The sequence below is a fragment of the Onychomys torridus genome, chromosome 21, assembly GCF_903995425.1.
Source record: "Onychomys torridus chromosome 21, mOncTor1.1, whole genome shotgun sequence".
NCBI classification, from domain to species: Eukaryota; Metazoa; Chordata; class Mammalia; order Rodentia; family Cricetidae; genus Onychomys; species Onychomys torridus.
In genome coordinates this window covers 51,508,704-51,532,850 of record NC_050463.1, presented here as the reverse complement: position 1 = coordinate 51,532,850, position 24,147 = coordinate 51,508,704, and the positions used below count along the sequence as shown (strand labels likewise).

The 24,147-nt window shown below is 46.1% G+C and overlaps 1 protein-coding gene across 1 annotated transcript; it reads left to right on the top strand.

The window, feature by feature from the left end:
* Positions 1 to 22,880, top strand: Allc (allantoicase). Its single transcript, XM_036170307.1, has 11 exons — positions 1 to 90; positions 5,127 to 5,177; positions 6,537 to 6,624; positions 8,348 to 8,473; positions 9,501 to 9,580; positions 10,289 to 10,421; positions 15,706 to 15,861; positions 16,246 to 16,319; positions 18,502 to 18,610; positions 21,659 to 21,783; positions 22,677 to 22,880. Exons 1-11 carry the CDS (start codon positions 1 to 3, stop codon positions 22,878 to 22,880), a joined length of 1,236 nt encoding a protein of 411 aa, XP_036026200.1.
* The last annotated feature ends 1,267 nt before the right edge of the window (positions 22,881 to 24,147 follow it).

Below are 24,147 nucleotides of genomic sequence, written 5' to 3'. Positions count from 1 at the left end.
ATGGCTGATACTCCAAAGGAAGGAAAACTGACCAGATTTCTGGACTTCACCCAGCTGATTGACATGGCCTCTGAGTGCGTGGGAGGAAAGGTAAGCAGGGTTCTCAAGGGCAGGAAGTTAGGTTTGAGTACTGAGGGGCCCACTCAGGCTGCTCTGACCTGAAGTAAATCAGAGTCAGGCTGAAGAAGCAACAGGCTTTTGAGAGGCCCAGTCCTGGCAGAGTTCTGAAGAGCAGAACTGAATCCCAGGCAACTTTGAGCTAGGGAAGCAGTATGTACATGTATATAATGCATGTGTGTGGTGTGTGTGTATATAATGCATGTGTGTGTACATCATGCATGTGCATGTGTACATAATGCATGTGTGTTAATGTACATATGCAGAGAGCAGAGGATGATGCCAGGTGTCCTGTCACTCTCCACCTTAATCCTTTGAGACAGGATCTCCTGCTGAACCTGGAGCTTGCCATTTTCCAGATATTCTGGCAGTCAGTGAGCCACAGAGATCCTACTGTCTCTGCACACCCAGCACCGGGTTGTAGATCCATATGGGCCACACATGGCTTTTTACATTGCTGAGGATTTGAACTCAGTATTTATGCGTGTGCAGCAAGAGCTCTTACCCACTGAGCCTTTTCCCCATCTAATTTTTGTCTTTTCTCTCTTCCTTCCTTCCTTTCTTCCTTCCTTCCTTCCTTCCTTCCTTCCTTCCTTCCTCCTTCCTTCCTTCCTTCCTCCTTCCTTCCTTCCTTCCTTTCTTCCTCCTTCCTTCCTTCCTTTCTTCCTCCTTCCTTCCTTCCTTCCTTCCTTCCTCCCCCTCCCTTCCTCCCTCCCTCCCTCCCTCCCTCCCTCCCTCCCTCCCTCCTTCCTTCCTTCCTTCCTTCCTTCCTTCCTTCTCTCCCCTCTTACCCTCCTCCTTTCTTTCACATGTGTTGTGTGCAGGAGTGTGTGCCCATGTGTATGCAGAGGCCAGAGGAGGAAATTGGGTTCCTTCCTCTATCCTTCACTACCTCATTTCCTTTGAGATAAATCTCTTACTGAATCTGGAACTTGCCGTTTTTCCTTTTGCTGGGCGAATGGCCAGGGTCCCCCATGATCCTCCTGCCTCCACCTGCTTTCAGTGCGGGTGACAGCTGTATGTGTGTGGCCAGGCCTGGCTTTTTTATGTACTGGGATCTTAATGCAGGTCCTATGTGTGCACAGCAAGTGCTCTTATCCACCAGGCCACCCCCTCCCCATTTTATCTGTATCAATCTCTTTGTGAAAGAACCTCAAGGCTAAAAAAGGACAGACAGGTTTGGTGGTTAGGGAAGGGAGGGGGTAGGTCTGGGAAGAGTTGGGGGAGGGAGGATGAATCTGATCAAAACGTGCTTATTGTACAAAATTCTCGAAGAACTTTATGTCTGTATCTGTAAGAGCCATAAGCCCGAGAGAAGGAAGCTGGTTTATTTGCATTCCAAGTGTGAGACATTCCCATTCCCATTCAGACTGTAAAAGGGATTCAGAATAAAAGGGTAGGAAGAAATGGTTCAGGAGGAGGCAGGCTTGAGACCCAAATGCACTGAAAGCGTTGTAGAGGAACTGCACTGTCCCTTCCCTGAGGCAACTTCACACACTCTCTTTAATGCATTCCCCAACGTTTCTCTAGAGGAGGGAATAAAGTGTGTTTTATTAACTTATGGTAATTTCATCTTGATTTTTTATTTTATTTTATTTTTTTATTTATCTGTTTTACATCATCCTGCTGCAGCCTCCCCTCCCAAGCCCTCCCCCTCTCTCTCCTACCCCCTGCCCCCATCCCCTTCTCTTTCATCTCCATGCAGGAAAGGGCAGGTCTACCATGAGCATCAGTGAAACATGGCATATCAAGTTGCAGTAAGACTAAGCACCTGCCTATGTATTAAGGCTGAAGAAGGAGTGTGAGGAGTAGGGAGTAAAAAGGGTTAAAGCCAGTAGAAGCTGGAGACAGCCCTTGTTCCCACTGTTAGGAGCCCCACAGGAGGAGCAAGTTACACAACTGTAACACAGATGCAGCGTGACTAGGTCAGTCTCACGCAGACTCCTTGGTGGTTGATCCAGTCTCTGTGAGTCCCTTGAACCCAGGTTAGGTGGTTGTGAGCCTTCCCGTGATGTCCTTGACCCCTCTGGCTCTACACTCCTCTCTCCTCCTCCACAGGATTCACAAACTTTATCTAATGTCTGTCTGTGGGTCTCTGCATTTGCCTCCATCAGTCACTGGATGGTACCTCTCTGCTCACAATTGGGCCAGTCACCAATCTGGTGACAAGAGATGACCAGTTCAGGCTATTTATCAGCTATTGCTACGAGTCTAAGCTGGGGTCTTCCCCACAGACTCCTGGGAGATTCCCCTGCACCAGGCTTCTGCTTGACCCTGAAATCCCCACTCCCCCCCTCCACAGCAGTCCCCCCCTGAGAACACCCCCCCTCTGTCCCCCCCCCCCCCAACCTGACAGCTTATGTTCCCATCCTCACCTGCCCTCACTCAGTCCACTCTCAAAATCTCTGTTTCCCTTTCTCAGGGAGATCTGGGTGTCCCCTCATGAACTCTCCTTGTTACCTAGTCTGCCTGGTTCTGTAGATTGTAGCATAGATATCTTTTATTTTATAGCTAATATCTACTTATGAATGAGTACATATATTGGTGAAATTATTAAGGCCACTCCACGTAGTTAAAAGGGAGGTTTATTTTGTGGGGTAACTTACAAATGAAGGGGTAGGTTACAGGGTCTGGCAAGGGTATAGTGCAGTCCGGCCGTGTTCTCTGGAGAACTCTGCTCAGTCTACCTCCAGCGTCCAGAGTCCGGGAACCAAGAGAGAGACCTCTTCCTGATCCTTGGTCTTCTGCTCCCTCCTCCGCCCTGCCTTGTGGGCGTGACTATTACCGAAGCCTCAATGGGGGTTGGAACTTCCAGGCCAATGCTGGGATGGCTATCCACTACATCTCCCCCTTTTGTCTAAATAAGAAAGTTCTAACCTAATACAAGACTATATACAAAGAGATGGTTATCAAATATTGTCCAGGAGTAATGAGGGATAATGACTTAGATAAGTTGGAATTACAATAAGTGCAAACAATATCAAGCAAAAAACACATAGTAAAATCCAGGGAAGTCTAGGGCATGGGTAGGTGGCATGTTACAAAGATCATTGCAAAAGGTGTCCTATCCTAAAGAACCTGAGTCTAATACTTAATATATCCTATCTAAGATATTATATATGTATATATACTAAGTTGTAACTATAACTGCTAATCATCAACCTCATCAAAGACCTGGGAAGGAATATAATAATACCTGAGAAATGGGAGAAGGACGCAAGCAACTTTCGGGAGTCTTGCAAGAGTAGACAGAGACAGCTAGCAGCCTGGACAGTCACCTAATGTTCCTTTGTAAAGTTGGGACATCTGTCTTTAGCCCACAGGGCTAGAGTCTCTTGGTCACTTTTTTTAGTGTCCTGTAGAATGTCTGGCAGTTTCCTCTGCGAAGCAGGAACCTGAAGGACCATTTTGTCAAGCAAAGTTCAGTGGTCACCTTTCTATGGGTCCTGCACGTCCAGTAGATCGAGCAGTCCAGGCAAGAACACTTTCTTGCCCAAATGGCTATTTTTGCCAAGATGAAGATAAATTCCATATGAAGTGTCTTCAATGCCCATCCTCCTCTCTGAAGTAAATCGGTGCTGCCAGGAGCAGACATGTCTCACTGTCCAGAAAGTCTAAATTTTAAAAGTATTTTAAATGCCATATTCTGTAGGTCTTTGAAGTATTTGAAGATTACCTATCTATCTGAAATATGTCTATGTATATCTAGAAGACTTAACTAACATGACTATGAGTATGATTATCATAGATGACTAATTATTAATCTATTTTTAATTATCCATTTCAATTTAAAATGAGCTATACAAACATAATACCTTAAATATGAGTAGAAATATACACACAGTATAACAAAATTTACTTTAAGTTTGTATCAATAGACTAAAATCTATACCAGTGTAAAACATTTTAAATGACTTGTTGCTCTTTAAAAGTAAGTTCCTTAATCTACCCTTTCTTTCTATTATATCTATATCATATCCCCTTTTCTTCTTTAGAAAGAGATCACATTTATATAAGACTGAAATGCTGCTCCACCCACCTCAGCTTTCCAAAGTGGCGGTGGTACCGTTTACCTCCAGCTCTGGGTCTGGAGCCATGTGTATCATCAACTATCAGAAGCAGTTCTATCAAAGCAGTGCATAGCCCAGAACCTTTTTTTTTTTTTAATTAGCAAAGGCTAAATCCACCATGCAGCAGAGTAAAGTGCCACTTGTAGACTCCTCATTCCCGCCACACTGCAGGTCAGACGCACACGCCAGGAACCCGCCATATAAGCTCAAACCGGCAGCCTGCCGCTAACTTGAGAGAGACAACTAGGAAGCTGTTTTTAGCTCCGTTTTAGAATCTTTTTTCTCAGGTTTTAGGTGGAAATTCTTGCCAACACGTTGGGCGCCATTTATTGGTGAAATTATTAAGGCCACTCCACGTAGTTAAAAGGGAGGTTTATTTTGTGGGGTAACTTACAAATGAAGGGGTAGGTTATAGGGTCTGGCAAGGGTATAGTGCAGTCCGGCCGTGTTCTCTGGAGAACTCTGCTTGGTCTACCTCCTGCGTCCAGGGTCCCCGAACCAAGAGAGAGACCTCTTCCTGATCCTTGGTCTTCTGCTTCCTCCTCTGCCCCGCCTTGTGGGCGTGACCATTACCGAAGCCTCAATGGGGGTTGAACTTCCAGGCCAAGGCTGGGATGACTACTCACTACATACATACCATGTTTGTCTTTCTCGGTCTGGGTTACCTCACTCAGGATGATTTTTTTTCAGTTCTATCCATTTGCCTGCAAATTTCCTGGTGTCCTTGTTTTAACAGTTGGGTAAACACGCCGCATTTTCTTCATCCATTCCTCACTTGAGAGACATCTAGGTTGTTTCCAGGTGCTGTCTATTACAAATAAAGCTGCTGTGAACATGGTTGGGCAAATGTCCTTGTGGTATGACTGAGCATCCTCAGGGTAGATGCCCAAGAGTGATATAGCTGGGTGGTAGGTTGATTCCTTCCTTCTCTTTGTCCAGGTTTTGTTTGCGACGGACGACTTTTTCGGCCCTGCAGAGAACCTCATAAAGGTATGGCACCAGGCATCCTGTGTGTGAACGATTGGTTTAGCTGAAGCTCTGCAGCCATGTACACTGAAAGCTATGGGCATATCTGGGGCAGAAGCCATGTGGTGTGGACTGGGCAGGAAGGATCAGACCACTGGAAAGGCACCCAATTCAGTACCAGCTCCCAGGGAACGTAGAGACAGGCAGATCCAGGAGAGAAAGGGAGGGCCAGGTTGCCAAGGGGGAAAAACTGAGGTCACTGAGTATGCCCCTTAACCAATGTGGATCCCATATCCCGGGCTTGGAAGAAAATAGAAGCATCTTGAATTTTGGGGAATTTCTGCTTAAGTACAATAGGTAGGGTATTCTTGGTTAAAAAGTGGGCCAGTGGGGCTGGGAGATGACTCAGCATGTAAGTACTTGCTTCCTAGGCCTGAAAGCTGTTTACTGACTCCACACACACACGTCATGGCTCACCTCTACCACACACACACACACACACACACACACACACACACACACACACACCATTAATAATAAAAATAAAAACTAAACTGTGAACAAATAGAGCTTGAGAGATGGCTCAGTGGATAAGGTGCTTGTTGTGTGAGCGTAAGGGACCTGAGTTTGGATCCTCAGAACGCACAAAGAAACCAGCTACAGAGGTGCATGCGCCTATAATCCCAGCTCTGGGAACATGGAGACAGGAGGTTCCTTGGGCCTTGTTAGCCAGCCAGTCCCATTTAATTAGTGATCTCCAGGTTCAGTAAGAGAGACCCTGCCTCAAAAGATAAGTGGGGAGTGATTAAGGAAGACACAGGTGTCTATCTGTAGTCTTCACACACTTAAGTGTATAGACTCTCTCTCTCTCTCTCTCTCTCACACACACACACACACACACACACACACACACACACACACACGAATGCATCCCCCCCACAAAGGCATCCCTTAAAGTAGATAAATACAGAGAACCCACAGTGCTGAGAATCCTGCTGTCTCATCACCCACGTAGGCATGAAGGCTCTTAGGTGTGAGGAGGGAAACCCAGGGGTACATGGTTAGTGGGTGTGACGGCATGGCCCCTTCAGTCTTGGTCAGAGGTCGGGTGTCAGAGCAGGACCTGGCTGCGCTCAGTGCAAGTTGACTCACTTATCTCTGAAGGCACTGTAAGCATATCACCCGAATTTTTACTCAGGAGAAAATAAAATGAGAACCAGTGAGTTCATGTCACAGGCGAGTAGATGCTAGAGTTCTAGCATCTCATGATGTGTTCTCCCCTCTGAGAGGGTTCAGTGTGTCTACCCTGACCTAACGTCACCTGACAGGCTGATGACCTAAGCTCTTCATGAATATTAATGATCTCCTGACCATCTTTTTTAGAGCAGTAGTCCGAGTTTTAAGGAACATGAATATACACAGTTTGGGAAATGGATGGATGGATGGGAGACCAGGCGGAAGCGGATTCCAGGTAAAGTATGTGTGTGAAGTGTGTGTGTGTGTGTGTGTGTGTGTGTGTGTGTGTGAATGTTCATCCTACACCATGAAGTTTAGAGATGATGGCTGCTTGGGGCTAGGGATAAGGCTCAGCTGATAGGGAGCTTGCCTAGTGTATTAGTTGTTTTTTAATTACTGTCATAAAATAATGTGGCTAAGGCAATGGATACACAAAAGTTTATTTGGGCTTACAATTTCAGAGGGCTAGAGTCCATCGTGGTGGGGAGTCATGACAGCAAGAGGCATCGAGTGGCAGGAGCAGGAAGCCGAGAGATCACATCTTTAACAGCATGCACAAAGCAGAGAGAGTGAAATGGAAGTAGCTTCAAACCCCCAAAGCCCCTCTCCAGTGACATGTTTCTCTAGCAAGGTCCCACCTTCTGAGCCTCCTCAAATATCACTGCCAATTGGGGTCCAAGTGTTCTAATGCCTGAGCCTATGGGAGATGCTTTCCATTTAAACCACCACACCTAGCATTCAGGAAGCCCTGGGTTTGATCCTTAGCACCGTTTAAACCAGGTGTGGTGGGGGCATGCCTATAATCCCAACCTTGGAGGTGAAGGCAAGAAGATCAGGAGCTCAAGGTAATTAACTCTTGGATATATAGCCAGTTTAAGCCTGGATTACATGGGAATCTGGAGTGGTGGTCTGCTGTAAGACCAGAGTCTTGAAGGCTTGGTAGGTACATGGAGGCACACTGGGGGATTGGGTGGAATGGAGGCTGTATGGAACTCTGAAATAGAGAGTTTGCAGAAGAGCCAGGCTGGGGGGTTCTACACTTCAATGGCCCCACTGAAGCTTTCAGAAGCTAGTGACTTTCCCCTGACTTAGAGTTAAAGAAATAAGCCTCATAGAGATCCTGTGATTTGTCCAGCACAATAATGGGAGAGGATGGGCTTAGAAATTGAGTTGATGTCTCAGAATCCAAGGCCTGTGCATTTTCTGGTTTGATTAGAATTGAGGACCCTATGGGTCATGGCGGTCCTTGGTGGCCACATTATGAGAATCACCCTGAACATGTGCTTCTGTGGTGGAAGATGATGGGACCTCATAGCTGCTGTCATTTCCCCTGTGGGACTTCAAGAGTGCTCTCCTCATCCCCCGTGGGACCTCATGAGTATTTTCATCGCCCGTGGGACCTCGTGGGTACTCTTGCACACCCCCATGGAATATCATTGTGGTGATAAATTGTGTTCCCTAATATACTGTGCACCCTAATAAAGCTTATCTGGATCAGAGGAAAAAGCAAGCCACTATATTAAACATAGAGGTCAGGCAGTGATAGGTAGCACACGCCTTTAATCCTAGCATTTGGGAGGCAGAGATCCATCTGGATCTCTGTGAGTTCAAGGCCACACTGGGAACAGAGCCAGGTGTGGTGGCATATGCCTTTAATCCCAGCACTAACTATAGAGGTCTGGAGGTCTGTACAGACAGACAGGAAGTGATGTAGCTGTGCAGAGAGAGGAAGTGAGATGGTAGGTCAGAAAGGTGTATAGGCTTGGGTAGACAGGAAGTAGGTCTCTTTGGTAGCTGAGGAGTCGGTAAGGCGAGGTTGGCTGTGCCTTGTTCTATTCCTCTGATCTCTCCGTTTTAACCCCAATATCTGACTCCAGTTTTTAAATTTTTTTTATTAATAAGAATGCTTAGTCATTTGTCTTACACATCACGAGTATTCTTGTGGTCCTGTTGTACAGGTCATGACTGGTGTGTCATCCAGCTGGGGGTACAGGGCATTATCCGTGGCATCGACGTGGACATTTCTTACTTCTCAGGGAGCTATGCTCCTCGTGTGTCAATTCAAGCAGCAAACTTGAGTGAAGGTATGTAGGAGCCACTGTCTCCAGGGACGAGTGTGGGACCGCAGGCACCTCTGACTCAGCTGGATGCTAACGTCTCTGTAAGAAGCAAATGGGCCAGTGTTCTGGGGTTGTGGGGCTTCCATGGAGCCTAAGAAGTAGGTTATGATGGGCTGCCCTGAGGTTTTTGATGTTTGGCTTCACTCCATTTGCCGGTCCCATATAGTGACCATCATTCCCCACACAACTTGGGTCTGCAGAGGTGTATCCTTGTGTTCTCTCGTGTGTGTGGCATTTGCTGAGCTGGTTTCTGGGGAGGGTGGGGGAGCAGTGAGCTGTGCCTCAGAGGGTCAGATGGGTGGAGCCAAGACTAAGATAACTGCAGAGGAGTAGCTCCAGCCCATTTCCAGCTACAGAAGGGTCTCCATGGTGCAGCAGCTCCGGGGTTCTTAGGCAGGCCCCTTTCTACCTCTGGGAACACTGGACATTGTGGCTTATGCAGGTTTCATAATTTGCTTGCATAATCTGTCATTGACAACTGAATTAGTTACTACATGGCCACGTGTGCACACACATTTTTAGGGAGGATAAACTATGTTACTGGATACACTGATACTAAAAAAGTGCTGTGTGCACAGTACCACACCAGGCTCCACACAGGTGAACAGGCCCTACTATGCTTAGGTGACCAGCCTCCTGGGAAGTTAATGATGGGTCATGTGAGATCTGCTTTGACTGTGGATGCTGAGTCTGAGGCAGATGCCAGGAGAAGGCAGAGCTTCTTCTGGGACTAACTTTGCCATATTCTGAACTCAAAGAAGTTATCAATCTATGGAATTTCGCCTAAGTTGAAATGATGAGCCAGTGTGGTACCAGTTATTCTACTGTCCTCTGAAATGAGTTAGCCTCTAACCAGTGATTCTGTTAGAGTGTTCCAAAGCAAGGATGTCTTTAGGGCCGTTGGGGAGATGAAAATCACCACATTAACTCCTGAGAGAGTTTATCCTCTTTGCTTCTCAACCCTGATCCTGTGTGGTTGTTTTGATTTCAGAAAGAGTGCCAGACATCCCACCAAGAGGAGTCAAGACAGGAGCTGCAGCAACGCCTGAGGAGTTTGGGATCATTAGCGAGGTAAGACGCTGGTTCTGTGTGCCAGAGCTGGGAAGGGACCGTTGCAGGCCTGGCTGTCTGAGGCAATTGCCTGGGTTGTACCGCCAGGCATTCTGGGCCTCTTGTACCTACACAGTGTGGCAGTACAGAGGTTCCCTCCATGTTCCTTCCCCTCTGTGTTGGAGAACGGCCTGGCTGTCCACAGCCTTGAGGGGGCCGCGGGCACTGCCTGTGGCTGTGTATTGCTGCTGACCCTGCTAGGGAACCCTCCTCATTTACTTCCCATAGTGATTTGTTTGACAAAGTAACTTTTGATGAACTTAGTAAGATAAACAAGTGGGGTTTGTGCTTGGCACCTTTTTACTGTGTTAAGTTTGTCTAGTAATTTGTGCTGTTAACAAATGTGTTGATCTGTGGCAAATGGGGAACAGCGAATGAGCCAGCTTTCTGAGAAGGACTCAGCCCACCATCTCCTTAGCCTCAACGTCCTGGGTTTTAGCTGGATGCCCACATCGCCACTCTGGTTTCTTTTAAGAATCAAGAAGAAGGCATTTAAAAACTTGTCCATTTACAAGTGTGGGGGAAAAGAATCCCTAACCCAGAGTTTATTATTATTATTAACATGTGTCATTCAGCGCCTATCAATAATCTCCTCTCCTGATCCTTGCATAGGATAAGAGTGCATTGTTCTCAAGAGCCAGTGCTGATGTTTCTGTATTTATTTATTAGCTAAATTCGGACTCCTGGGAGTACCTGGTTCCCATGTCAGAGCTTAAGCCAGGGGACCCTGACTCCAGCCACAACTATTTTTTGGTCAATTCCCAGCAGAGATGGACTCACATAAGACTCAACATCTTCCCAGGTATGTGTGGCAAGGACCTTTGACCTTTTTACCTTGTATTGTTTATGAAATGTAAAATGTAAAAATAAGCCATCTTTTCCTGGTAATTTGAACTTGGTATATTTTAGAATTGTGTTTTGTCTTGTGTATCAGGAAACTGACACTCTGTCCCAATTGTAGTTAATGAAAATGGATCAGTTTAGTCAGGCGGTAGTGGCACACGCCTTTAATCTCAGCACTCGGGAGGCAGAGGCAGGTGGATCTCTCTGAGTTTGAGGCAAGTGTGGTCCACAGTGAGAGATCCAGAACAGCCAGAGCTACACAGAGAAACTCTGTCTCAAACAAACAAACAAACAAACAAACAAACAAACAAAAAAGTGTCAAGTTAAGATGTGCTGGGACCAAGCTGTGCCGGAGTTCCATGTCCCCTGACTTTCATTTCACAAGTATGTTAAAAGTTGAGATAGTATACATACACATGATTCTATTTTAATTTTTTACTTATATGCATGTGTGTGTATCTCTGTATGCATGTATATGTGTGAGTACAGGTGCCTGAAGAGTTCAGAAGGGGTCAGATCCCTTGGAGGTGGAGTTCCAGGCAGTTGTGAGTGCTGGGAACTGAACTCAGAGCAATATGTCACAATAACATAGGATTCACCTATTTGAAGTCTACAGTTTATACAGAGGTATAAACACAGATACAGGCACCACAGTTAAAGCTAGGACATTTTATTAGCTCTGAAAGAAATGCAATTCTTGAGGCTGCACCTGTAGCCCAGTGGCAGAATACTTGGCTAGCACACATGAGGCTCTGGGTTCCATTTCTCCAGCAATTGCCCCTCACCTTCCCTAACCCTACCCATCAATATACACTTTCTTTGTGTTCAGAGATTTGACTATTTTACCCAAAGGAATAGAATCGTGTTTTACTGGTCATCTGTTCCTCTGGCTTCTTTTACTTAGCATGATGTTTTCAAGAGTCCTCTTGATCATGCCAGGCAGGGGTGCTTTATTCCTCTTGTGCCAAATGACATTCTATTTTATGGTTAGAGCACATTTATACATCTGTTTATTAGTTGGTAGGCATTTGTTTCTACCTGCTGGATATAATGAACAATGTTGTTAATGTTCACTTATGAAATAATTTTAAAATAATTTGTGTATGTGAGCGTTTTGCCTACTTGTATGTCTTGTGTGCCGGGGGAGGCCAGACAAAAAGGTATCAGATCCTCTGGAACTGGAGATACAGATGGTTGTGGGTCACTATGTAGGTGCTGGGAATCGAACCCATGTCCTCTGGAAGAGCAACCAGTCCTCTTGGCCACTGAATCATTTCTCCATCTTAAACACATGTGTATGTGTGTGTGTTTGTTTCCATCTGTCTTTAGCATATATTTAAGATTGACATGTTTGGGTCATTTGGTAACTCTGTGCTTGAGGATTTGAGAAACTTGAGACATTTCTCAAGTGGCAGCCATGCACAAGGCATTTGACTCTTTCAGTTCCCTCCAGTGCCAGGCATCTTATTTGTCATAGTCACCTGGTGGGTGTGAAACGCTATCTTGCTGTTTTGATTTGCATTTCCTTGGACACCAATGATGGTAACTTTTTGCATGTGTATTGACTTTGGAAAACTGTCTCTGTCAATCATTTGTTTTTTTTTGATAAGAGACAATCCAAATGTGGGGAAGCTGGAATCTCAAAGCCATCTTAATCTGCATTCCTCTGATAGCTGAGGATGATGAACACTTCAGAATTCATTGAGAGTCATCTCTTCAGTTCAGCCCATTTTCTGACCGGTTAGTTTGGTTTTAGTCATCCATATTTTCCTTGTATATTCTAGACATTGATCCCCTATCTGATGTATGGTTGACACTCCCCTCTGTCTGTGTCTTCTTTCTGGTGGTTGTTTCCTTGGTTATGCAGAAGCTTTTAAAAATGCGATTCTATTGGTCAGTTCTAGAGGTTATATCTTGTGTTAATGGAGCTCTTTTCAGAAATCCATGCCTATGCCCATTTCGTGAAATACCTTCCTCTAATAGTTTCAGGTCTTATCCTGATGTCTTTGATCCATTTAGAATTGCTTTTTGTGCAAGGCGAGAGATATGGAGATAATTTCATTTTTCCACACGTGGATATCTAGGATTTCCAGCTCCATTTCTTAAAGAGGATGTATGTTATCTATCTATCTATCTATCTATCTATCTATCTATCTATCTATCTATTTATTTATTATCTTCTTTCTTTTTTCTTATTATATTTGTGTTTTAATTTTACACATCAGCCATGGGTTCCCCTGTCCTCCCCCCTCCTGCTCCCATCCCCCACCTTCCCCTCATCCCCTCCCCTCTATTCCCATCTCCTCCAGGGCCAAGACTCCCCTGGGGATTCATTTAAACCTGGTGGATTCAGTACAGGCAGGTCTAGTCCCCTCCTTCCAGGCTGAGCAAAGTGTCCCTGTGTAAGTCCAAGGTTCTAAACAGCCAGATCATGTACTAAGGACAGGTCCCGGTCCCACAGCCTGGTGCCTCCCAAACAGTTCAAGCTATTCAACTGTCTCACTTATCCAGAGGGCCTGATCCAGCTGGGGGCTCCACAGCCTTTGGTTCATAATTCATGTGCTTCCATTCATTTGGCTATTTGTCCCTGTGCTTTTTCCAATCTTGGGCTCAACAATTCACGCTCTTACAGTCCCTCCTCTTTCTCAACAAATGGACACCTGGAGCTCCACCTGGGGCCTGGTTGAGGATCTCTGCATCCACTTCCATCAGTTATTGGATGCAAATCAAAACGACTCTGAGATACCACCTTATACTTGTCAGAGTGGCTAAGATCAAAAACACAGAAGACAGCTTATGCTGGAGAGGATGTGGAGCAAGGGGAACTCTCCTCCACTGCTGGTGGGAATGCAAGCTTGTACAGCCAGTTTGGAAATCAATATGGCGCTTCCTTAGAAAATTTGGAATCCATCTCCCCCAAGACCCAGCTGTAGCACTCTTGGGCAAGGAATGCCCAGTCATACCACAAGGGCATTTGCTCAGCTATGTTCATATCAGCATTGTTTGTAATAGCCAGAACCTGGAAACAATCCATTTATTTATTTTTTAACATTGCTTGCCTTTGAAATTTTTGTAAAAATCAAGTGGTTGCAACTGAATCTACCTCCAGGCTTTCTATTCCACTGGCCTGCACATCTGTTTTTGTGCCAGTGCCACAGTTTTTGTTACTGTGGCTCTGTTGCACGATTTGAGGTCAGGTACGGTGACTCTGACAGAATGGTGCTTAAAAAATAATTAAAAAGTGATTGTGTATATGCATGTGCATGGTGTCTGACATGAGTGTGGTGGTCAGAAAACAACTCGAATTGCTTCTCTCCATCACGCGGGCTCTAGGGATTGAACTCAGGTCCTCCTTTATGCTTGGCAGCAATCACCTTCACCTGCTGAGCCATTCTGCCAGCCCCAGGAAATTTCTATTTTTGGCACACCAAATCAGCAACTTCAAGCGTTCAATCTAACTTACATGACATTTAAGAGCTGAATGTCTCAGACATTTCACAGGGCAATCCCTGCCTGGCTGGCTTGGATCCAGAGGGTTGGCTATTGTCTACTGCCCAGTTGAAGGTGAGGGGTGGACATTGCCTGTGAGATTTCTCCTGCCTGTTCACCCAATCCCTACTGTTAGGTGACGGTTCTACCTGGGAATCAGTGTTGAAAGGGACAGGAATAGTAACATACCAGGACACTGTCACCCGAGGCACAGTGGATGGAGAGGCAGTTTTGAGATGCTTCATCATTTCAAAGGTGTGCTGGATATTAACTCTGTAAAGAGAAACCTAGCTTTTGAAGGGTAAAACTGAGAGGTAGATATCTTAATGCTGAAGTGAAGCACCACATCTGGGTGCCAGAGCAGCAGAGTCTCCATCTTGCTCTTCCTCTTGTTGGGTTAGCCCCTCTTGCTTTTCTAAGATGTCATGACCTCAGAGTCTGGTTTAATAGGTTGAAAACAAAGATCTTCACTTGTTATCAGAATATTTTCAGAATACTCAATTTCACCTTTTTTTCTTTTTTGGGGGGGATTTTGAGAGCGTTTCTCTGTAACCCTAGCTATCCTGGGGCCTCAGACTCAGAGATCCACCTGCCTCAGTCTCCTGAGGACTGGAATTAAAGGCATGTGGCTCTACATTGGGCACCTATTCTTTCCAATGTCAAAATACACGGGGCTCAGATTCAGCGTTTAGTTAAATGATAGAAACTTCTTTGCAAAAACTGCTTGGCTGCTGCTCTCCAGAAAGCCACAGCCAGACAAAGGAGAAGGCTCGTTTGTGATGCTCAGGGGCTGTGGGTGGAGCCAAGCGGCCATTTGCTTCTGTGTCGTATGTCAGGTTGTGCTTCTCGGCAGCAAGTAGGTTTTCAGAGGACCATCGTCTTGTGTCTCAGATGCATTGCAGAGCAGCATGGTGTGAGTTGGTGCTGGAGTCTGTGGTGCGGGCTTCTGATGCCAAATATTAAAAACAAAAGAGTTTGCGTGTGTGTGTGTGTGTGTGTGTGTGTGTGTGTGTGTGTGTGTGTGTTTGTATGTGTTGGCATACATGTGTACAGGTAAGTACCCACAGAGGCCAGAAGAGGGCGTTGGATCCTCTGGAGCTGGATACAGGTAGGTGGATATGAGTCACTCAGTGTGAATGCTGGGAGCTGAACTCCCGTCCTCTGCGAGAACATCAAGAGTAACTGCCAAGCCACCTCTCCTGGCCCCAAACATACTATGACAAATATCCAGTTGACTTTGATTTTACTGCAACAGTTTAATAAGGAAGCTGGTGTTCTACCACATACTGGGAACTGCATGCATGTGATACACTCTGTAACTGGTCTGCCCTCCAGGGATTTTATACTCTGTGTCTGTGGCATCAATATTAGCAGAGACTTAAAACGTGAAAACAAAACAAAAAAGTAACTTCAGGCTATGATTACAGCAATGGAGTAAAGGAGAAGGGAGACGTGATAACATTTGCTTGGTGAGTCAGACAGGGGCCTAGTGGATGGGTGGGAGAAGTGTGTGGAAGATAACTGAAGACATTTTTGGAACCCTGGCACTTGAGGGCCAAGAATGACAAGTAGTGTTGGAGACCTGAGAAGCCGCTCAGGTGCAGAGCAGTGTCTACTGCAGGGGCCTGGGCAGTGGGCTTACTGTGTTGGAAAACTAGTAGGGAAGGAGGTGGGCAAAGGCCAGCAGGCCCCAGGGAACACAACACCCCAGGAACCAGCTCCTCCCAGCTAACACAGACACCTTCCCTTCTCAGATGGTGGCATCGCACGCCTCCGAGTGTACGGTACTGGACAGAGGGACTGGACTTCATCGGGCGCCAAGGATCCTGTAGACCTTGTGGCCATTGCTTTTGGGGGCATCTGTGTAGGATTTAGTAATGCGCACTTTGGTCATCCAAATAATATGATAGGTGAGAAGACACCCCAGGAGCCAGCCTTCCTGTCCAAGTATGGGCACTGGCATTGCAAGATAGCTGGGCATGGCCAGGGTGATGCCCGGGCTGAGGGTTGGGACTCTCTTGGAGAATGGGGGTCACTAGATGCCTTTGTGATGTGGAATGGGTCAGCAAGAGTCATGGTCCCTTCTTAATTTTGGCCTAAGTAGCTGCTATAAATAACAAAAACAAAACTAGTCAACCCCATGGCTGTGAATTCCCTGAAATATCAACTCCATTGAAATGAATTTATGTAGCCATACTTGGGATTATGGGATGTGAAATTTAATGACAGCAAATCCATTCCCACATTCAAATTAAGTCAAAGGTCCCTCCATTAACCCCAGCTGTTTCCTGTAGGTGTTGGCAAGCCCAGGTCTATGGCAGATGGCTGGGAAACTGCGAGAAGGTTGGACAGACCCCCCGTGTTAGAAGTAAGACCAGCAACAACTGTCATTCTGAGGTTTTCTAGAAAAGGTTTAAAAACACTTCTTTCACTTTACATGAAGGAAAACAGCACTTCGTTAGGGAGCCTTCATTAGGGTATGATGTGCATGCTTGTAATTCCAGTACTGGGGAGGTAGAGGCAGGAGGATCAGGAGTTCAAAGCCATTCTTAGTTACTTTCGCCATTAATTTTAACTGTCAACTTGATACAATCTAGAGTCTTAGGAATGGTCTAGACCAGATTGGGCAGTGGGCATGTCACTGGGGGGATTGTCTTGATTGGTAGTTGGTGTAGGAAGAGCTAGAAAGCACCATTCCCTGGTTTGGGTCCCTGGGTCCTGTGAGAACAGAGAAGGTGAGAACACTGGACCAGCAGGCAGCATGGCTGCACTTGTCTCTTCTGACTGTGGATGGATGTGATATGACTACCTGATGGAGTTCCTGCCTTGACTTCCTGAGACGATGGATAGTGACTTGGAATTGTCAGCCCACTAAACCTTGTCTTCTTCCCCTGTACCGTTCTCTGTCAGAATGTTAGTTATAGCATCCCAAGTCATGACAGAGACATTAGTTTTGAATGCTCAGCTTAGCTTAGGTATGTTTCTGGTCAGCTCTTTTAACTTAATCTATTTCTCTTTATCTACCTTTTGCCTCAGGACTTTTGACCTTTGCTTACTTTCCTGATATCTGCCTGGCTTCTAGCCATGGGGCATCTGTCTCCCTCGGTCTCTCCTCCTTCTCCTTCTCTCTCAAGCCTAGATTTCTCCTCCTTTTTATTCTCTCTGCCCACTAGCTGTGCTTATCATTTCTCCTGCCTAGCTATTGGTCATTCAGCTCTTTATCAGACTAATCAGCTGCCTTAGGCAGGCAAGGTGAAACAAATGTAATACATCTTTACATAATTAAACACACATCCTTACCTCATTAAACAAATGCAGCATAAACGAAAGTAACACACTTTTACACAGTCAAAATAATATTCTGTAGCATAAACAAGTGTAACACATCTTTGCCTAGTTAAAATAATATACCACAACAATAGGGCCATTCTGGGCTACATAAGACCATGTGTTTCAAAACACAAGCAGACAGAATATCTCAAAGCAAAACAAACCAAAACCAACAACCCCCTGTAATCCATGGTCCAAGCTTTTGTTACTACTTCCTAATTTTTTTCAAAGTTCCTGCTGTATTTCCACTATTCTAGCTAGTGTTGTAGTACACTAAATTTTACCAGAAGACTAAATGTGTCTTGTTGGCTGCTCTAGTCAAATATTTTTGACTATCCCATTTATTTGCTAAAGAAAGAAAAGAATTTAAAGTTTATTTTCTCGTTTTAATTAATTAATTAATTAACTAATTGTCAGCATTGGCTTGCTCCCTCCACCGTGAGGATATGGGGGATTGAACTCAGGCCTGGTAGCAAGTGTCTATATCTGCTGAGCCATCTTGCTGGGTCCCCAGAATCTACAGGTTAATGATGCAAAAGAGTGAATTTGTTGGAAAGCCTGAAGGAAACACTGGTTTAATGATTTTTAAGGTACATGTTCCCCTGGGTGAGATGGCCTAGGCAAGCCTGTGACACACAGAGGATGTTAGAGCCAAGTCAACAGTTTAATTAAACCTCAACCAAATCAAACCAAAACCACATTTGTTTTGCCATTGAAAACTTACAGCTGCTCCTTCCTCTCTCTGGGGTCTGACTTCCTGCCATCCAGGCCTTCGAGATATAAATAGACCCCTCCTTCTGGAGAAGCAATGTTTGGAGGCCAGTCATCATCAGAAAGGATAATAACTAGGAGAGTGCTCGCTTTGGAAGGTCAAACAGATTAGAAGCCCCATGGGATGAAGTAGGTCAGCATCTTTGTGTCTGAAGCACTCTTTGTGAACTTAGTACCAGCATAGAAATTGTAGTGTGTGTGTGTGTGTGTGTGTGTGTGTGTGTGTGTGTGTGTGTGTGTGTGTTGACTGGGTCTCAGGTAGCCAGGCTGGCCTTGAACCTCCGGCTTCTCTCGCCCAAGTGATGAGATTACAGATGTGTATCAAGCCACCACACTTGCCTTTTTTTGTAGTAAGCACAGGGCAAGATGTCAAGTCCTCCTGCTGGTGTTTAGCTTGGCTTCCTTGAGTCCAAGTTGGCTTATGACTTATTGTTTCTTTTTAATTCCAGAATGATGAGAATGGCCTTCTCCAGGTCCCGGGTTGTGAGTGGGCGGTGTTCCGACTGGCACATCCTGGAGTCATCACCCAAATTGAAATCGATACGAAGTACTTTAAAGGTAAACCTCAAGGCGGGCAGAACCTTACAGCTGGTGCACCCAGGTAACAGGTGCAGTGGAAGTCGGCCTTCCCATTCAGCCATGCAGCTTTGAGGAAGGTCACTCTAATTCTGTCATCCAGTGTCTCTCGAGGAGCCCTAGTTGGCTGGGTGGCTTTGAAGGTCATCTTGTTGAAAGCCATGAAAGGAAGAAGTGCTTTAGCTCTAGCACAGAGCTTGTCTTGACTCTCCAGGCTGTGAGCCAGTGACTTAAAGAGAAGGGCCCATGGCACACATGGGACTCCAGGCTGCTGGGAAGCAGGCTCCCCTTAGGTGCAAAGAGCATGTGAGAAAAGCAGAGAGGGGATCTAGTAGTAAAAAGAATTTGGACAGCAGCTAGGTTAGTCTGTACTTGCTTTCTTTATATGTTGCCCACTACATTAAGAAAATTGGGGCTGGAGAGATGGCTCAGAGGTTAAGAGCACCAACTGCTCTTCCAGAGGTCCTGAGTTCAATTCCCAGAACACACACGATGGCTCACAACCATCTGTAATGAGATCTGGCACCTTCTTCTGCATACATAATAAATAAATAAATCTTAAAAAAAAAAGGACCTATCCACTTAAAAAAAGAAAAAGAAAAAAGAAAAAAGGAAAATCGAAGAGGCTAGGGAAGTGTCTGTTAGATGATCAAAGTATTGGATTGGGCATCTCATGATTGTCTAGCTGTCTTTTTAACACATGGTAGCTGTTTATATTCATATTTTGGGTGGTTGGTTTTTTGAATGACTTCCAAATTCTGATTTTTAAATATTGATTATATGAAGACTTGATATACAATGAGGGTCAGGTTCCTTAGTGTGTATAAAGTGTTTTCAAAAACTTTTATAGTTTTGGCTCCCTTTTGGCAGACTGCAATTTATTTGTTTAGCTGCTGGTGGTGGTGGTGGTGGTGGTGGTGGTGGTGTGTGTGTGTGTGTGTGTGTGTGTATACAGTTGCATGAGAGTCAGAGGTTGGTGTCATGTGGAAAGACCTCATTAGAGATCGCATTGCTGTTCTCTCTGATCATTGAGACTGACAAGCTTATCCTGAGGGGCTGGTGATATGCCAGCTATTTTGTGTATACTTGACATTTAATAGCATCTTTAGTCCACAGTTCTCCTCATGACAGGTGTGGGATAAACTGTTTTCATGAGGGAGTTTAGTCAAAGTCAACAAGCAATGAATCCTGTTAACTGGTGCTCCAAATAGGCTGTGAAAATAAGCTGCTGGACCCTGGTCATCTCTCAGGGACACTGTGGTGAGACTCAGGAGGGAGGGAGTCTGACCATATCCCTGGTATCAATAATATAGTAAGTTATGTTTTGTTGAATCAAGGATGCACAGGTTAGTAAACACACACATATGCACATGTAATGGACAGACATGGCAGCTCTGATGTTCTGCTGTGTTCTCCCTGCATTCACACATGACCCACATAGAAGGCTACTTTCCCAGGAGATGAACACTAACAGGGCATACAGGCAGTGAGGGGCTTCTGACAGGGCTCTGAATCTCCCCTGGAGGACTCCTCACAAGATCATGTGACCCTTCTCCTAGGGCCTCTGACGCTTGCAGATGATTCTATGACGTTCCAAAGAGAAGAGAGACTCAAGGCTGTAGTCTTTCATCTGGAGACCACCTAGCAATCCTGGGGCACAGATTGTGTGACTAGGGCTCAGCACCCATCTGTGTAGCCTACATTTATAACTCCTCCTCTTCATCTTTTTCTTCACTTGAAAGATTTAATTATTATGTGTAGATGTGACTGTGTAGGTAACCATGGTGGTTACATGGGGGTCAGATCCCCTGGAGCTGGAGATAAAGGCAGTTGTGAAGTACTCTTTTTTATTTTATAATTTAATTTAATTTTACATATCAGCCACAGATTCCCCTGTCCTCCCTCCTCCCACCCCCAGCCTTCCCCCCCAATCCACTCCCCATTCCCACCTCCTCCAAGGCAAGGTCTCCCCTGGGGATTCAGCTCAGCCTGGTACATTCAGCTGAGGCAAGTCCAGTCCCCTCCTCCCTTCACCTAGGCTGAGCAAAGTGTACCAGCATAGGCCCCAGGCTCCAAACAGCCAGCTCATGCACTATGGATAGGTCCCAGTCCCACTACCTAGGGGCCTCCCAAACAGTTTAATCAATTGTCTCACTTATCTAGAGGACCTGATCCAGTTGGGGGCTCCTCAGCTATTGGTTCATAGTTCATGTGTTTCCACTAGTTTGGCTATTTGTCCCTGTGCTTTTTCCAATCAAGGTCTCAACAATTTTCACTCATACAATCCCTCCTCTCTTAACTACTGAGCCACCTCTCCAGCCCCAGGATTTCTTTGTTTTGTCACATTACGAAGTGACAGTATAAGGCAAGTAGTTTCCAGGTCCATCATGACCTCAGAGGTACTATGTAGCAGTAAGCAAGCAATTCAGTTTGCAGTCTATGATGCTTATCAAATACACCCAACTTTCAAGGTATGAATGCATACAACTAATACATGGCTGGCTGCTTCTCATTCCTAGGAACCACACACACGATCCTGGACACCACAAGGCAGACCAACTCCATCCCTTCCTTTCTCCTACACTGTACTTTTTGCTTAGGGAGAACTCTGGCTTGTTCTTGATTTTTAAAAATTAATTAATATTTATTTATTAATTTTTTTCATTTTACATGCCAACCACAGTTTCCCCTCCCTCCCCTTCTCCCACTCCCCACTAGCTCCCCAACCCTACCCTCATCTACTCCTCAGAGAGGGTAAGGGCTCCCTTGGGGAGTCAACAAAGTCTGGCATACCAAGTTTAGGCAGGCCCAAGCCCCTGGCCCCTGCATGAAGAGGGACACACATGTTCTTGATTTTTGTTATTGTTTTGTGGTGTTGGGAACCTAGGGCCTCATACATGCTAGGCAAGTGTTCTACCATAGAGCTGTCTTCCCAGCTGTTTCTGGATTTTGATCTGATTAAATTACCTGTATCCTAGAAGCTGAGCTAGGCTGAAGGAAACGTTCCCAGGTCTCTGTTTGTTCCAACAGGCAATTCTCCCGACAGCTGCAAAGTGGATGGGTGCATCCTGACCACGCAGGAAGAGGAAGACATGATCAGGCAAAAGTGGGATCTTCCTGCCCATAAGTGGAAGCCACTGCTTCCGGTCACCAAGGTTCGTGGGGGGTAGTTTGAGGACTGACCCTCAGTCTCTGGAGAAACCTGGGATCTTGTATATGCTATGCATCTCCCTACCACTGAGCTCCAACCCTACACACCTCCCTACCACTGAGCTCCACCCCTAGTCCCTTTTTTTACTTTTAGAGACAGGGTCTTGATGAGTTTTGCAGGCCAGCCTTGAATTTTTAATCATCCTGCCTCGACTTCCCAAGCAGCCAGGATTATAGGTCTTCAAATTAACTTTCCTAGAAGTCTTTGCTCAGTTTAACAGTAAAATGAATGTACTATGGAAAGCCACATCTATGTTTTCACAGAGGAAGATGGACTCTGTGACTTTTGCGTGACTAATAATCAAAATTTTGTTAAAACAAAACAAAAACCCATCATGTGCTAAGAATGCACACACAGGCATGTATTCCTATACTACATTTAACTTATCTGCAGGGTGCCCAGCACACATCATGTGCCAAGAATGCATACACAAAGTTTCCTATAGTACATTTAACATATCTGAAGGGTGCCTAGCACACTACAAATTGTCATACTGTGCCCATCTGTGGGATGGACATCCTGAGATGTGCTAGTGTCTCGGACCAGGGAAGTGGTCACCATGGGGTGTGACAAGGCTCCATATTACCCTGAAGACACCAGATGACCTCCTTCTTTCATTTGATTAGTTAATCGACTGATGAAGAAATACCATGACACTTGAACATGCACACCATTGTCACATGGGTGGCCTTACCCCACTAGCAGACTTCTGGTAGAACAAATTATTACTGAGAAACTTTTCTTAAAGCCCCTTAAGGCCAGGCCCAACTGACCGCACTGGGGGAGTTACACACAATCCTCCTACAAGGACCTTGCATCTGCCTTTTTTCCCCCCAGCTATCTCCCAATCAAAATCACCTGTTGGACAGCCTGACACTGGAGCTCCAGGATGTCATTACGCATGCCAGGATTACCATCACCCCAGATGGAGGCATAAGCCGCCTTCGGCTCAAGGGCTACCCCAGCTCCATCTGTTTGCTGAGGCCCCTCCGGGAGAAGCCCATGCTGAGGTTCTCTCTGGGCTTCAGGGCAAATCTTTAAACAGCGCATCCATGGTAGTCACCCTCCACCCACTGTCCTCAGTGTTCCAAACACCTGGTGGTTCAATAAAGCCATCACCCAACCCACGGGTCTGTGTCTCTAGCTGCCACCCATTTGGGAGCTTAAAAATTGGCCATGGCTAGGAATGGTGGATAGCCTCCTGAAGAAGCAGTTTTTTTTTTTTTTTCTTGGAAAAACACTACAAAATGGTGATTGTTGAAGGTAATCAATTTTCTGCACTGCTTGTGCGTAGATTCAACAGGTGATCCATACCCTACGGCTTTGAGAGCTTATTCAGGCACGTGAAGGCCTTTGGGGGAAGTATTTCTAGAATCATCTATTCAAGAGATAATGGGCCTGTCTTTACCCAGAGTAGAGATGACTGTACCAATCTGTTGTGTATCCCAAAAGGCCACACATTTGGAGTGCTGGGTACTGGCAGTTGCTGTGGCAGTCAGCCCCTCACATAGTGTGGTGCTGAGCCTGGAGTCCTACAGAAATGTGGGATGAAGGGAGAAACAAAGGCTTGGAGGGTGACATGCTTCCAGCAACCCCCAGCATTAGTGGTCCAATGGCTCTGGAGTGCAGGGCAGTGGCATGCTGGGAGGTTGGATGGGAGCTCCTGGCCCAGCAACCACCTCCCCCCATTTCTCTTCTTCCCTGAGCCCCAATCACTTCACCTTTCTGGTGCCTGCAGATCGATCTCCCTCTCTCTCCCCTCTCTCCTCTCTCCCCTCTCCCCTCCCTCTCTCTTTCTCTCCCTTCTCCCTGTCTCCCCCTCCCTCTCCCACTCTCCCTCCCCCCTCCACCTCTTTCCCTCCCCATCTGTTCCCCTTACTCCCTCCAGGCTGGCCTTGAACTTCCAGAGATCTTCTAAGCCTCGGTCTCCCACATACTGGAATTAGAGGCAAGCACCACCTCACCAGGCTCTTCTTCCCCTTCTTCCTGCCTTCTTCCAGACCTGGTTTTGTGTGTCATACCCCTCCCAGGTCTGTGTCCTTACCTGTGCGGGGCTTCTCTGTTTCATGCCTGTGAACTCTGAGCTTCCCGCTGCTCCCAATCTTTCTTTTCTGTCCTCGCCTGTCTGTGTTCTGAACCCTCTCTGCATCCTTCATGTCCTTGGTCAGTCGCCCCTGGCCTGCCTGACTCTCTGTCGCCCTTCGCCCACTGCCAGCCCAGTCACAATCGCTCCAGGACGTCAGCGTGTGCTGCAGGTTCACAGCCCACTGGCCTGGCAGCCCAGTCCAGCCTGTGGCCCGCAGCCCCC